This window comes from Battus philenor, unplaced genomic scaffold, assembly GCF_028537555.1.
Source record: "Battus philenor isolate CCGP_79_NKW_IND1 unplaced genomic scaffold, ilBatPhil1.0.hap1 SCAF_10, whole genome shotgun sequence".
Classification (NCBI taxonomy): Eukaryota; Metazoa; Arthropoda; class Insecta; order Lepidoptera; family Papilionidae; genus Battus; species Battus philenor.
In genome coordinates this window covers 11,885,001-11,900,458 of record NW_027181662.1, presented here as the reverse complement: position 1 = coordinate 11,900,458, position 15,458 = coordinate 11,885,001, and the positions used below count along the sequence as shown (strand labels likewise).

At 31.0% G+C, this 15,458-nt stretch overlaps 2 protein-coding genes across 5 annotated transcripts; one reads left to right on the top strand and one right to left on the bottom strand.

Annotated features, from left to right (window-relative positions):
• Positions 1-1,283: 1,283 nt before the first annotated feature.
• LOC137922770 (transmembrane and ubiquitin-like domain-containing protein 1) lies at positions 1,284-12,111 on the top strand. Of its 4 annotated transcripts, none has more exons than XM_068765845.1 (9): positions 1,284-1,352; positions 2,524-2,721; positions 5,028-5,084; positions 5,582-5,719; positions 6,102-6,269; positions 6,862-7,087; positions 7,642-7,798; positions 8,291-8,433; positions 10,582-12,111. In XM_068765845.1, the coding sequence occupies exons 2-9, from the start codon at positions 2,547-2,549 to the stop codon at positions 10,721-10,723; spliced, it is 1,206 nt and encodes a 401-aa protein (XP_068621946.1). In that variant the 5' UTR covers positions 1,284-1,352; positions 2,524-2,546; the 3' UTR covers positions 10,724-12,111. The 4 variants fall into 4 exon arrangements, with proteins under 4 accessions (XP_068621946.1, XP_068621961.1, XP_068621937.1 ...); XM_068765860.1 differs by lacking the exons at positions 1,284-1,352; positions 10,582-12,111 and adding exons at positions 1,390-1,564; positions 8,574-8,753; XM_068765836.1 differs by lacking the exon at positions 1,284-1,352 and adding an exon at positions 1,394-1,564.
• Positions 12,112-13,469: 1,358 nt separating this feature from the next.
• On the bottom strand, positions 13,470-15,351 carry RpL15 (ribosomal protein L15). Its single transcript, XM_068771273.1, has 5 exons — positions 15,272-15,351; positions 14,827-15,019; positions 14,609-14,745; positions 14,092-14,202; positions 13,470-13,738 (listed from the first exon to the last, which is right to left on the bottom strand). The coding sequence occupies exons 2-5, from the start codon at positions 14,996-14,998 to the stop codon at positions 13,544-13,546; spliced, it is 615 nt and encodes a 204-aa protein (XP_068627374.1). The 5' UTR covers positions 14,999-15,019; positions 15,272-15,351; the 3' UTR covers positions 13,470-13,543.
• Positions 15,352-15,458: the final 107 nt, after the last annotated feature.

Below are 15,458 nucleotides of genomic sequence, written 5' to 3'. Positions count from 1 at the left end.
ACACCGACCAGTAGTGGACGACGTTTAGCTGAAACGATGTTGATGATTTACAGTATGATTGATGACAGGTGTAAAAGCTTCAAGGGGTAAATGTATAATTGTCAAATAGTGTAAACTCTATGCAAATTCAATAGTTTCAGAAATAACGAACAACGTATTTATAGAAAAAGTCCTTGTGACTTCTCTAGTGTTTTTTTAACTAGTCCACTTTTGACCACATACTCGCCTGTTGGAAAGAGATGATGTGTTTGAAGATGAAGTATGTAAACTCTTGCAAGTACCTGTTCACTTTGACCTTAAAGACACCTGGGTTTTATTTCCCAGGAAATAAAGAACCCAGCAGATTGCAACATTATGCAACATTTTGTTTTGTGATTATTGTTATATATTTTTACCATTATCAGTCGAAAGGTAAATAGAAACAGACTCGGTACTTGTAATATAGCATTAACAAAAAGTTGTTGTAAGTAAATGCTGCGAAATTTATGTTTATAACTTATCGCTTACTGAAATATTTCAACGAAGTATTAATTTTATCTCAACAGTTTAAAGTGGTGTATTCTTCTGATTGTAAGCAATGTAAAATGACTAAGTTGATTGTCTTGAGATATGCCCTTAAAACTTCTTAAAAGTGTCCTAAGACTGACACACATCACCGACATAACTACATCACGCTATATTATTGGTGTTTTATAATCATTATGCTACCGACCAGAGGAATATGTATGAAAACTTTCAAAGCTTTCAAATGTTCTGTTCTTAACTTTTAAAATTTGTAAGAGTTCATTTGTATTCATTATTACAGCTATTGGTGCTGACGTTCAACAAATACTCGTCTTTATATTAAATTAATACCATTTTATCACAAAGGCATCCTTCAGCCATAGGATGTCCACTGTTGGACTTACGAGGAGGCGGAACGTAGGACCTGTTATATTTAAGGTGTTTCATTTCTAGTTGAGCAAAAATAACATCTCAATTAAAATTTCTAGTTACAACGAAATGTGTGTAAATTAAAAGAAATTTTAATAAGTATTTTTGGAAATATTTACGTTCTTATAACTATCTAACTTTTACCTATATCGCACTTTATGTCTACTTATATAATTGTAAACATTTTGTATCATTGTATTATACATTTAATTTTCATTAAATTTACCTATAAAAATTCTCTGTTTAATTTAAATTTATAAATATTATTTTAAAAACAATTTATAAATATTATTTTAATTTTTTAGCTAATGTGAAGAATGAAGGTAATATCGATTTTATAGTTTTTTAATGCCTTTGATAATCTATACTCATGTTTGCAATTGATAGAAAGCTGTCAAATAGGTGAAAAAAATAATAAGGTACTGTACGTAATTTCTGGATATTAATATTGTATCTTTATAAAGTTAATTCTCGAAGTGCTTATTTGTTTAAAATGTAACAAATTATAAAATTATTACATACGTCTGTAGCATAGTCATGTTTAGAAATATGAACTTATATTATTACATTTGTGTTTATAAATTACATCGGCTTGAAAATTTTTAAAGGATTTATTAATTTTGGTGCTAAGGTATTAATGATTATCAATCCTTTTAATAAGTTTTTTATTTAAATTTTGGAATACCTATACTACATGTTTTTATCTAACTTGCTTGTTCTATGACCTTGACTATTGTTTTTTTACAAAATGTATTGTTATTTTTTCCTAAGAGGATAAGATTTATGTCCTTTAAGTGTACAGGGCTTAGAGATAGAATTTACAAAAGTTACAGTTAGAGTCGTTTAGAGTAGTATATGGAAAAAGAGGAATAAGCCAAATGTCTATATTATTACTCAAAAAAAGATATAACGATAAAATTTCTTATAGTTAATAAGGTTATATATACACTACTTGTTTATGATAGCAGATAGCAAGAAACATAATTGGTAATTCAAGTTTTCATAAAGACATTTCAAAAAAATTGTGAGAGTTCAAATCATTACAAAATTAATGGTGAAAGTGCCCATTTTCCATGTTATGCATATTAGCTTATTTAAAAGGATAAAGTAAAACATATTAGTGATCATTAAAATTATAAGTGGTTTTGTGAAGATATTTTGCAAGTGATTTTAATGTGGGTAAATTTGAAAAAAGCAACAGAAGAGACATTGCTACAAAAGTGGGAGTTAGTATCATGGAGAGACAGTATAACAATTTTCTGATGTGCATTCCGCATGCTGCATATTGAGTATGTAGAGTTTGACCTAAGATCTAAGAGTGTAGTGTCAATAGTTAGTTTCTTCATCATCATTATATCAGCTGATAAATGTCCACTGTAAAGAATGGGCCTGCCTCAAATATTGCCATCCTGCCTAACTTCCTGTGAACTAAACAATGTCATTGGTTCACCTGGTGGGTGCCTACAAATTGTGTGACCTATGTGCCCACTACCACTTCAGACAAGCAATTCTTCAAGCTACAATGATGACCTTGGATCTATTGCAGATCCTCTCATCAGTTACTTGATCACAATCATATGTTTTTTTCAGGATTGGTGTGCTAGTGATACAATATGACACTGATTGAGGGTGTGGGAGATGAGGTGGTGCAATTTGTTGTAGCTGTCATATTAATAGTAATATCTATATTAGCATGGTGGTCTACAAACGCCCGCCCAAATCGATATCGTACTGTGCTCCTGATGCGTTCTCGCACTACTCACCCAATAACAGTTAGCATACGACCAAGTAAGTTTCATTTTAAACTGAATTTTAATGTCAAAGGTTTTGGTAACACCATATAACTAAAAAATGAGATGAATGGAAATAAAATCCTTGAGCTTATGAACTTATGTATGCAAATCTTCAAAAATGTTAACTTGCTATTATATAAGGTTTATAATATATATTATATAATAACCCTTATAGATATATTGGTTACCATTGCTGAAGTAAATATAACTCTTAAATCTTTAATGCTTTTCAGCCTTCTTAAATTACATGATTTCATAATTTAAATTGACAATTTTGATATTATTTTGTTATTATAATTGAGTATTTAAAAATAGATCTGTTTATTGCAATTTTCTATAAAATTATGTAATTATTGACTACATAAATTTTTAATTTCTCTTAAATTAATTTAAATTAACAAATCTTAGGTTAGAGGTGTAACTTTTTAGCATTTCATGGATTCATAATGTATGTCCCTGTTGTTGCATGAAGAAGGGCTTTAAAAATGCGTTCCTGAAATCAGCCCATGGGCAAGGGGTATAATAGAAAGAATTTGCTGTAACGCCCCCACTCTTATTGCACACAAATTTACTATGGATTTATACTTATTCCTTTGACCTGTAGTACATTTTATCTAAGTTGTGTAGTCTTTAGGCATATTTGTTATTCTCAGGAAACAGTAAATTCTATTGAGACTACTAATTTTAATGTTTATGGTAATAGGAATAAGTCCATTGAAGAAGATCATTGTTATATACTTAAGGAATTCTTTACTATTTCTCTTTCTTTTATATGTCCAATAGGGAGCTATCTCCAGGATAAAATAATGCTTGTATTTTACAATGTGCAATGTGATCGCTTTCTATACTTTTGCTTCATGTATGAATTATTTTTAAACTGTATTGTGGCAATGCAAGCAGCAGCAACATTTTTTCAGGAAAATGTAACAGTATAGAAAAAATATTTTTAGCTTTTGCCTCTCCACAGATGTAGCAAATTTTTTCAGTACACCACACACACCTCATCTTGTTATATTACTCTGTTCAGAAATGGTACCTGGAAAGCATTTGAGCTAGAATTTGCACAATGGTGGTGATGGTGAATAGTATATTAAGATTTTTGTATTTTATGTACAGAACTGTATATTTTACTCCTACCATAAATATTGTGAAATTGCACTAGTGACTTAAGTTTTTGTGTTTTCATCTTTTAAGAGAGTTGTGTGTGTATATATATATACATATATATATATATATATATATATATATATATATATATATATATTGTGAGAATTGCTTAATGTATGTTTTGGTATCTCTTACTTAAAGAGCTCAGATGTTTTGTTTAGTCTTGTACTAGTTACATTGGCCTCTAAAGTAGTAAAGAATCTGTGCATGACCCTGCCATAACTTATTTGTGATGTATGCATTTAACTTTAATAGTGTTTTATTCACATCATAGATAAGAGGATGTCAGTTCAAACATGAGTTTTTGATATTACTAATGGGTTGTTGGTCCTTCATGTAGAGATAATATTAAATCTATTGACAGTTCTGTTCAAAAATGGAGAACAACCCTAATGATTGTGCTCTCTTCATATAAATGTGTTGTAATTGCAGTAATTGACAATTCATTGTTCTGTTTTCACTGATAAATTGTTGTAAGTCATATATACTGGGAGATATGTGTTATATAAAATACTTTGTAATACATATTCTACAAACATGAAGTAGTATATCTCACAAGCCCAGTTATATATAGTTATATATGTAACTGGGCTTATATATGAGGACCAAAATATGATATTAGTGATTTGCTAGCATATTTAGGTTCCTAAGAGACAAATGATGAAATAAATAGAACCATATATTAATTTGAAGTTTACACTGAATTTATTTAGTACTTTAAAATCTTTATTAAGATACAATTTCATCTATGACAGAGGTTTCAAGAAAATAACTCAAAGAAAATAAAAGTGTGAACTAATTTTAAATGGAAGAATATTGTAATGTTATAAAAAAATCTTAGTATGGCACAATATTTAGATTCTCCTTATTATACTAAGATCATTTTTAATTTAATCGCAACAGACTAAATCAATATGAGGGTTTCTTTAATTATTCAACATTTTGTTTAACTGTTTTTTTTTTATAAAAAATATGATTGTCCTTGTCATGTATTTGAGGAACTCTTTGATATTTTTATATGTAGAAAAGAGGCTAGAAAACAAAATAAGGAAGTTAATTAATCATCATCATTTAATTGTACTTTGTAATATCAACATTTTTACCATATTAGGAACTATTTTTAACATTTCTCAGGATCACGTATAAATAACCAAGTCAGCAGTTCTACACAGAATGTTATTCTGTCCCTTGGTATGTGATTTTAGTGTTAAATGTTTTGCATTGTTCAAAATTACTTTTATAACTTTTAAAATTTCATAATAATTAACATTTTATATGCACTTTGTATTATGAGGCAACTTATTTGTTCTTATTTTATTGACATCTTGCATTATTTTTATAAATACCTACACTATGATTATCAATGTTTTAACAGTCTTGCTGTGTACATTTTTGTATATTTTTATGTCTAGTTTTCATTTTTTTTTAGTTCATTCTAATTAAGTAATTTCATAGACGCTCTTTCAATAATTAACTAAAATGTAATCGTGTATGTCATGCAATAAGGTTGTTGTAGTAAGTCACTAATTATCAAAAAGTTTTCATGTAGGTTGATTCTAAGTTTTTTTTTTTATCAACAAAATAAACTTAGCACACAACATAATCACATGAAACGTTATTTAATAACCTGTAATTAGTTGTGCCGTTTATTTCCCACCATTCGTAATTAATATTTTTTATTAATGTAGCTACAAATACTCCAAATCCTGTTGAAACTCCAAGGGAAAACTCCAGAGTAATACCACTCCAGGAGATGGACAGTATTGTAGATGCTGACATGGCTATGCTGGATAATAATCGCCTGCATTTTTATAGGAGAATTGATGGTAAGTTTTGATTTTGTTACTTAGGTTTGCTTTAATTAACTGTTCAAATTTACTAATGCTGTTACATTTATAGAACATCACGGTGTAGGGTGAAAAACTATTTTCTTTCTTTTAAGATTTCTAGATTTATTATAAACATTTTCTTTAGTAAGTGATTAATGAATTGATGGTAAATGATATATCTTTATTCGTTTTTTTTTATTAATGGGTATCCAGGCTCATGTAAAAGAAACTAATAAAGTTATACAAAATTTAAATTTGACAAATGTTTAATATGGCTAAATGATTGTAAAAAAATACTTTTTACTATCTAATCAAATAAAAATATATTGAATAACACAGTTGTGTTTTCCAATAATTAACATTTTGGAAATATCCCTAGCCACTCCCACAAACACTCAGACACTAGTTGAGTCTCAAAATGAGGAAACTGAGACACAGGAAGCGATTGAGCCAGCAAGCAATGATCAAATAAGAGAAATGGATAGCATTGTTAATGCTATGGAGGCTGATGTTACAAATGGATGTGACTTCTTTAATAGATCTAATGGTATGAACTTTTACTATAATTTTTATGTTGTATTGTTAGTACACAGTAGGGAATCTGAGTCATATTAATGTAAAATTAAAATAATTAATGATTTGGAGCGAGTGAGACATAACTAACATAACAGCAGTAAATGAAGCTTATCATTCTTTGAGTTATTTGTCTTGAATTTTTTATGCCAACAACTGTAAGTTTGTGTAATACGATGAATGAGACTCCCGAAAAATCAACATAAATAAATTTAAATAATGTAAAGCTAAATAAAAAAGTTTTTTAATGAAAGAGTAGAAAATTTTACCCCTCACATTAAATGTAGATTTTTTTTTCTTGGAAGTTAGTCTTTCCATTGGTCTTTACAGGAGGATCATATAATAAAAATTAAAAGATTAAGGAATTTTTTTATATAAAAAGAGGAGGAAATTTTTATCACTCGTATTTTTTTTCTTGGAATTTAGTCTTTACAAGTCTCCTATAATAAAAATTATTCAAAAAGTCTACAAAGTTTATATGTTCATAAATTGTTTCACTCCTAATGTTGTGGCAAGCAGTATAAATGTAGTTATTAAGTGTAGTTTAAACATTAATGTTATTCCAGCAAGTAATGAACATTCAAACACTACTGAAAAGGGTAACGAACCAAATAATGCTTCAAGTGGTTCAGATGCAGATGCAGCATTGGAGCAGGACTCTGAAAACGCCACTGCAGTTGACGAGGCGAGTGAAAGGGATAGAAGAAAAATACTTATTAAACTAAAATATCTTAATGATACACTAAAGGAGGTTGAAGGCAGTCTTGATGAATTGTTGAAGGATTTTAAATGGTAAGAATTTATGTATTGCAAGTAAAGATTCGAATTTCCTAATGCATAATTACTTTAAGTTGCCTACCTATTTCCAATCACCTTGTATTTTATTGTAATGTGACAGGCCAATAAAATCATTATTGTCTGCAGCGACTATTGTAAGAAATAATGAATTAAAATACTATATTAATATCGTTATTTAATATTTTTGAAACCATATTTTGATAAGATGTACAAGCCATTAATTGACAGCAAATGAGCTAAACATTCACCTCTTTAAAACATTTAAATCTACAACCAATCATCCTGTAAAAGATATTCTAAGTTAAGCTCCCACAGCTCGATTTTTTGTTGGGTAGGATTTTTAATTAGTGGAAATTTAAAAGTGATTATTATTGTATTTAAACAGAAAAGTGTAATTATCGATAAAGACTAATTGACAACTATCTGGAATTGACGGTGACTTGAACTCAATTTTTAAAACAAAGTTCGAGGTGACTTAGATCATCGCTTGGGAGAACATAGTTTAGTCAGATTTAATTTCTCTACAATGAAAAGTTTGTTGTTTTCAGGCGTCACTTCTCAACCGAACTGAATTCGGAATGCCGTGTTCGTCTTATTTTCAACGGGCGTGTGCTCGTGGATGAAGCGGCCACGCTGCAGGCGTGTGGGTTGCACCATCGTGCCGTCGTTCACTGCCTCGTGCACCCAATAAGGAACAATAATCAGGTGGAGTTTAGGTTTTATGTTTGGTTAGCCATTTCATCTTTGTTTTAGCAGATAGACGCCCACTGTAAGGCATAGGCATTCTCTAAAGGTGTTGCACCGTATCCAGACTTCCGACCTCAACTATTTCGTCGTTCCACGTAATGGAGGCCTATCCATGCCGCGTCTACCGGTTGCACGAGCGATTTGGCCGCCCACTGCCTCTACAGACAAACTATTGACTCTTAAAGTTTCGCAATGATACCTTTCCTAGATTTTGGATTATTATCTAATTTAAGTATCGTAATATAAGTAATGGAACTAATTAGAGACTTATACACTGACTATATTGCTACTTAAGCCGCTGTACCGCGCCCTAGGAAATTGCGGCGAGGGAAAAAAAAGAAGGAATGTAGTATCATGTATGTAGTCTCGCTGGATATATTCCTAAGGTGCAGTACAGTGATTTCGGTACTTCCTTTTCTGTTCTTTTTTTAAAATTTTATATTGTTACAGCAACGGGTAATTCCGGAAGAGGCAAATGTCGCGGCGACACATGAACTGATCACTGAAGCTGCTCAACCGGAACGAGCGTGGGACCTAGAAAATATTTTGATGACACTTGTATCCGTCGCCTTAACTGTGGTTTGGTTTTTCAGGTATTATATATTATAATAACATTTTTTTTAATATATTATCATCGTTGTTCCAGCTGTAGCTCTTCCACTGCTGGACATAAGGCTACCTTTCTAAATTTTTTTGGACCGGACTCTTACTGCTGCCCAAATGGCATTTGCAGATTCCGCGGGTTCGTGGCGGCAGGGCGCAGAGGGCGCTTAACCTAAAATACCTCTAAAGGTAGTGAAGGTTAAGCTACTAGCTACTATTTCGGCGGACACTCCAAGCAGTGACTACGCTCAAGGCCTCCCTTGACGAGACCTCGGCTTGGCTGTCACTCGTCGATAATATGCTTGGCATTCTGAAACAAGAGCGCTCGAGAGGTCCGAAACTCGACTTGGTAGAAACCCTACCAAAGCTTCTATCTAGTATGATCGGGGTTGTCGTCACCTGTAATATACGATTCCGGATTGTTTCTGACGAGACCGGTTATGTAATGGCGACGATGACGTTGTGCAGTGTACGTGGCTTGTTTTATTCAACGCGTCATGAACCCTGCCCACTGCCACTAACTCGCCTCTCCTCATTTCTGATTAAAATAGATGGATTAGTAAAATAGCATTAGTATACTTTAGGCTGCCTTTTAGCGAATTAATTATCCAGACTTTCGCGCATCATAATGTAAGCACATTCTTGCACGTCTCTTGTGGAAACACAGTCTTAGTCGCCGGATAGAGTTAATAAGCTTTCTATTTTCTCTACCTTTATAAGCAAAAGGACGAAGGGACAAGACGTCAACTATTGTAAACAAATTTTTAGACGCAGTTATAAACCGTTAAATTGTTCGTTGTATTTTATCAGCGCCTTCTCAGATGACAGAAAAATGCCGTCCATATCCCGTTATGGTGAAAAGTAGTCCCAATATGAGTTAATATCTTTGAAAGCGGGGTCAGTCCATTTTATATTATATGGTCTGAAAAATACTGGAGTATGTTAAAGCGCTGATTCCATGTTTTATTAAATATTAAATTGGTTGATTTTTAAGTCGGCAAAAGGTAAAAATCTGACATTTTTCATTTGTGACATTTTCATTTGAAACAATTTCTATTTATGAAATAATAAAAAAATACTTCCCGTCATTTATAAGAGTGCCCAGAACATAAAAATTTATGGTCGATAATTTCTATGCCATTATTATTGGGAACTGAATAACTTTAAGTAAATTTTAAATCTATTTGCTCCAGTGCACATATCGCTATAGGCTATTACATGTTGTGTAGTTATATTTTCTAAATATTTTACGCAATAAGAAGTAAAGACATGATCGCTCCTGGATGCATGTCGTCCCTTGTTAACATATTGACCTCACTATCACGAAAATTGACTGCATTTAAAACATAAAAAAGTGGATTCACACCATTTCCAAAGTAATTATATTTGTAACATCATTAACTACGAAAATTTGTAATTATTAAAAAAATCAAACTCTAAATAGTTTTTATTTAGAAAAAATTTATAAACAAAAAGTTAATAATAATTTGTATCAATATTAGTCTAACATAAAATTGTATGTATGTTAATCTAACAAAAAATTAAATTTTTTGTTAGAATTTACTTGCACCACTTTTAAAGCAAACCGCTTATATATTTATTGTTAGATTTTCCAACCATTAATTCGTCGAACGTTGTCTGGAAAAGAAGCCAAGGATTTGATTGGAAGCCATGCAAGAACATGCCATATAACAGGTTAAATAACAATTAAATATGAAATACGCCAAATCGTTATAGAATATGTCCACACAGTGCCAACAATGTATTTTGAATTGATTATGTAAACGCATCCTTACGCATCGTTACTGATCAATGAATTAAGTTTCTATTATAGTATAGTGTATTTCATTTTAGCGGTATGACGTCCACTGCTGTGCTAATAACGTCGTCTGCCCCACTTGAGGTGGGATTCTATGGAGCACTTGCCATCACATACTGGGACTCCTCTCCAGAAGCATAAGTTTTCAGCAGACATCCGTTTTGCGTGCAATGTGGCCTACACTTCAATTTGCCAGTCGTGTATTTTCTCTCATAATTTCTGATTCTATTTTCTTGGAAAAATCCTAATCATAGCCCGTTGAGCGACTGTGAGCATTTACTTGCGGTGAACATTAATTTTGATTTATTTTCTTGTTTAGATGCGAGTATTCGAACATGTTCACGGCGAGCGCGAGCGTTGCTTTGTTCGGTCTAACCGTGTTCTACAGCGTTGCTATATTCGGCCTTTACCTCTCCGACACATTCCACATCGAGCGACGGAATCCTGTGCCGCGGAACTAACCGGACCTATCAATTCATATGAACGGCAATCTAGTTAAGTATACACTGGTCATAAAACTCGTGATTTTAATTATATTCATATTTCGTCCAAGTGACACTCGTAAAAATTGCCTAAGTGTACGGCTTGCGCAGGAATTGTGAAAATATTCTCAGGCTAATTTATTTACAGATCTGATCTCTTCAATATAACATCAGTGGGACAGAGAAAATAATATTTTTTTTACTTATGACCCGCATGGTGTTTATACGTGTTGTCCTAGTAGTAAAAAGTCAAAAGAACAAATAAATCTAAATATGGTAATTAATTGTATGGTATACAAGTATTTTATGCTTCAGAATTAAAATGGTTCTGTCATTTAACATAGTTTTTCAGGATGTTTCGCTTCTATGCTTTAAACTTCTTTAAAAGGTATCTGTTTGAATATTAACAAAAATAATTAAATATTCCAACAATTGTACATATTGTTTCAATATATTTTTTAATGCTATTCCACCTTTTAGATCTTTTTACAATATTCTGAATTTAAAAATTGATTTTGATTGTTGGCAGCGATAAAGTCTATATGACAAAAAGGCCTAGATTGTATAACATGTTTCTAGAATGTCGTTCACATGATCCTCTGTTAAAAAAAATGAATTCGCATATTAATTACCTGAAATTTTGTATTATGAGAAAACTTGAAAGTTTTACTAGAATATGTTGGGGATACACAATAGTGCCACCAATTGGGTTGTTAATATTACACAATTCTCTACTTAAAGGTAGATCCTCTAGATACTTTCATTATTTATAATATTAATTAAATAGTTAGTTTTGGTATCAATAATCATCTTGATTAATTTGAAACAAGTTGTAAATAATGTAACTTATTTGGTAATATTATCTTTAATAAAAATAAAGCAAGATTTTTTTGTGAGAGACAATCGTCGTATATTCAAAAAAACAGATATTAGGACATATATTTACCTATATTAATTAGTGAGACGGCAGTAATAAATTACTAAAAGTTAAATTCCTGTAATTTTTTTCGTGTCGCCCAATAACATCCCGTCATTACAATAGTTCTTTCCATGTAAAGACAACCCTTTAATTTTAGGTAAATATATTTCTTAATATCCCATTTCCTGACAAAATACACTTAATGGTTGCACAAAAAGGAATATTATGCACCGAGTTAATATATAAACAACATGCCTTTATAATAGGCAAATAAAAATTACTTTTACCAAAAATAATGTTGACAGACAAGTGGTTAAGTTTTAATTTCCTTGTGGGGAAAAAAACATTACTTTTTATAGTCGTAGGAAATATTAGCCGCTTCATATAAATTTTGCAATAAACATACTGGTATCGTGATTTTTTATGCCGCAACATTTATATTGTTATTTAATTGTAAGATTCTAAAATTATAAATAAAACATTTACTTCTTATTTTTTTTCTCTTATTCATTGTATTCCACAATTCATTTGTTACAATCAAAGTTAATGTATATGTACTGCAGATTAACCTTGGTATAATTAATTTTTTGGCTTTTTGTAATATTATCATACATCTGTGCCAGAAATATTTTTAGCTTACAAAATTTTTGAGCTATTCTAATCTACATACATTATTGCATTGCTTTATAAAAGTTTATGACTATATTTAATCATGTCAATTAAAAAAATGATCATGAATAATTAGTCTAAAGTACTTCCAATTATTAACAAAGTGCCCCTTGGCTTATAAATATGTAGTAATAATTAAAATAATATACAAAGTATAAATACACAATTACAGAAAAGAAAATAAAACCAATTTAACTTCAGATAAATTTATTAAAATTATTAAGATTTTATTTAAAAATAGTTTTGGTTTCAAGCCAGAAGTAATTTCACAGATGGGAATGACAATCTGAAAAAAACAAAGCTAAGGTTACTCTAAATATATAGGTAAATAAGTAGGATAAAATCTATATAGCAATATTTTTTGTAGCTTGCCGGATTGAGGTTTATTGAAAATTTATTTCACAATAACCTCACCTAGACAAGATCATTAATATCTCCAAATTATGTCACCTCATTAAAACCATTTAATAAGACTAAATATAAATAATTTGGAATTATAATGTTTGTCATTAACATTTTAAATCAATAAAGAAAAAAAATATTTTTACAACACATTGATCTTAAACTCAATATTTATTTAAATTTTTGATTCTACTCTGCTTTGCAAGGTGTTATAGTTGTGGAGAAAAAGCAGTACATACTTATAATATAATAGTAATACATATTTATAATATTTTTATTCAATTGAATACAATTTATTAGTTTTTTTTTTCAATAAATATAGTAATATAATCACCTTAAGATTTTACCCTCCAGTGAAGTCACAAAACCTGTAATCAGAAATAGAAACGAATTGTTAGATAATGGTGCTTAGTTTAAAATTAATGTTTAAAAAAATTGAGAGGTCAGCCATCCAAGGAAGTTAAAAATGCGTGGTAATCATGGTTTGCGCATTCATTAACGCATTATCATCATTTACTATTTCAAAATACTGAAAATAAACATTAAAATAATTACCTTTTAGAAAATTGTAATAATTATTTTGATCTTCAATGAAGACACTGAAACATTAAATAAATATGATGTAAATAAGTAAATAAATCAATTATCTATTTATAAAGAGATTAATACTTACAGTAATCATGCTGTAAGGATTTTGTAATTTATAAAGTTCTTAGTATAAAATTAAAGTCAATGTTAATTTTCCACCTCAGAATTTCTTTATTATGATGTGTATATAAAGAAAGTCGTTGGCAGAGTTACATATATATTTAACGCTTGCGGTGCAATTGTAATGTGTTCCTTCTGATCCAGGCAGCTTTGCGAGAGCCACCCTTAGTTTGAGAGAACCTATGACCCTTGCCCAGGCCACGTGAACTCCTTCCAGCCGACGTAAGGCCGCGCATTTCACGGTGCTTGTGCACGGCATTCACTATCCAGTTGATCTTGGGATCCCGTCTGATGGCCTGAAATAATACTAGAGTTAAAAAACTAACAAATCCATGTTGCTAATTATATAAAAATAATTCGATCAGATAAAACGGTAGGTGAAGTTACATCAAAACCTTTCAGATTGGTGCATGACATAAAAGTTCATCATTGAGTAACTAATAACAAGGAAAATAAATAATTTTAAATCAGATTTACTTGAATTTGACAAACCATTACAATTCAAGATATTGTTTTATGATTTCAAGCATTGATGCTTAAAATGAACACAAAGCAATGTCTGTAGACTTGTGTTACATTTGTTAGTGTTGAACATAAAATATTGATTCTGTAGGAGATATTTTTCTTAGAATATAAGTGATTGTTTTACCTTGTGTGAGGGATCAACAAGAATGACTTCAAAGTATTTGTATGAAGAGTCTTGGGCAACCCAATAAGAGTTGAGCACCCTCAAGCCACCGCAACGGCGTCCGACACGCTCCTGTTAGCAATAATGTAATAATATTTATTTACATGAAATGTTAAAACCATTTCTAATAATAAAGCAGTAAATTTTGGGCTTTGGATAATTTAAAAACCACAAAAATGAACATAAACTAGTTGCTTATTCTACTAACTAGTTGTATATTTTATACTTTCACGAGTTAAAAATTCTAGTATACCTTTAAATTTTTTCAAACGAAGTATGCTCTTTAATTAATGCGTTTAGAAAACTAAAGACACGTGTCTGCAACTAGTTAACGGTAGAAATAAAAGCACAGCGTATTTAGGCTATCTTGTAAAAAAGATGTAGCCTTAGTAGTTTTAAGGTCATTTACAACTGATTAAGTGGTAGCTTAATTCTGAAGCTAGTGTTTTCTTTTTTTAAATTAACTTTTAAAAGTTACCTCTGCAATAGATTGCAAGTTGCGTGTTGGTTTCAGTTGATTTACACCGTGGCTCTTAGGCTTTCCATAAGTAGCGCCCTTTGGAACTGGGCGTTTGCGACCCCCGCGGCGTACACGGATTCTGAAGATCACATAACCTAAAAATGAAGATAGTTAAAATTATTAAAGTTACCACTTAAGGAGCTTCACAAGCAGTTCGATACAAATTTAACACTTACCCTGTTTGGCACGGTATCCGAGCCTCCTAGCTTTATCAGGCCTAGTAGGCCTAGGAGCACGATGCATGCGAGTTAATTGGCGGTACTGCCAAACTCTCACGCGCAAAAGAAATCGCATAACATCGCTCAATTTTTTGCGGTACAATTCCTGAATATATCTGTACGCGCCCATCTTGGGAAGCCTGTGGCAGACCTAGCAACAAAATCAATAATAATTGATCAGAAGTCACATCATCGGTCTGGCCACAAATAGAGCGATTTGAGACCCGCCAAGACTGACATGCTGAGATTAATACAACTGCAATAAGATGGACGTATAAATAACTTTTCTTTAAAATATAACATATTTAAGCATTAGAAGATTGCATTATAACAAAATTAAATAATATTTATTTCAAATAACACTGATAAATGAGGATTACAAATGATTTAAATTTACACATACGTCTCGCGTACTCCACAGGTAAACCGGAAAAGAGTGTATGAGAACTGACTTTGTGAAGGATCTTATACAATCATTGCCAACAAAAATAAATGTTATCTGGTAAAAAAAATAAAAATAAAATGACGTCAACGTTCGTGTTGAATTGTTTTTATTTTCAAATAAAATAATTCGCTGTTAAACATTCATT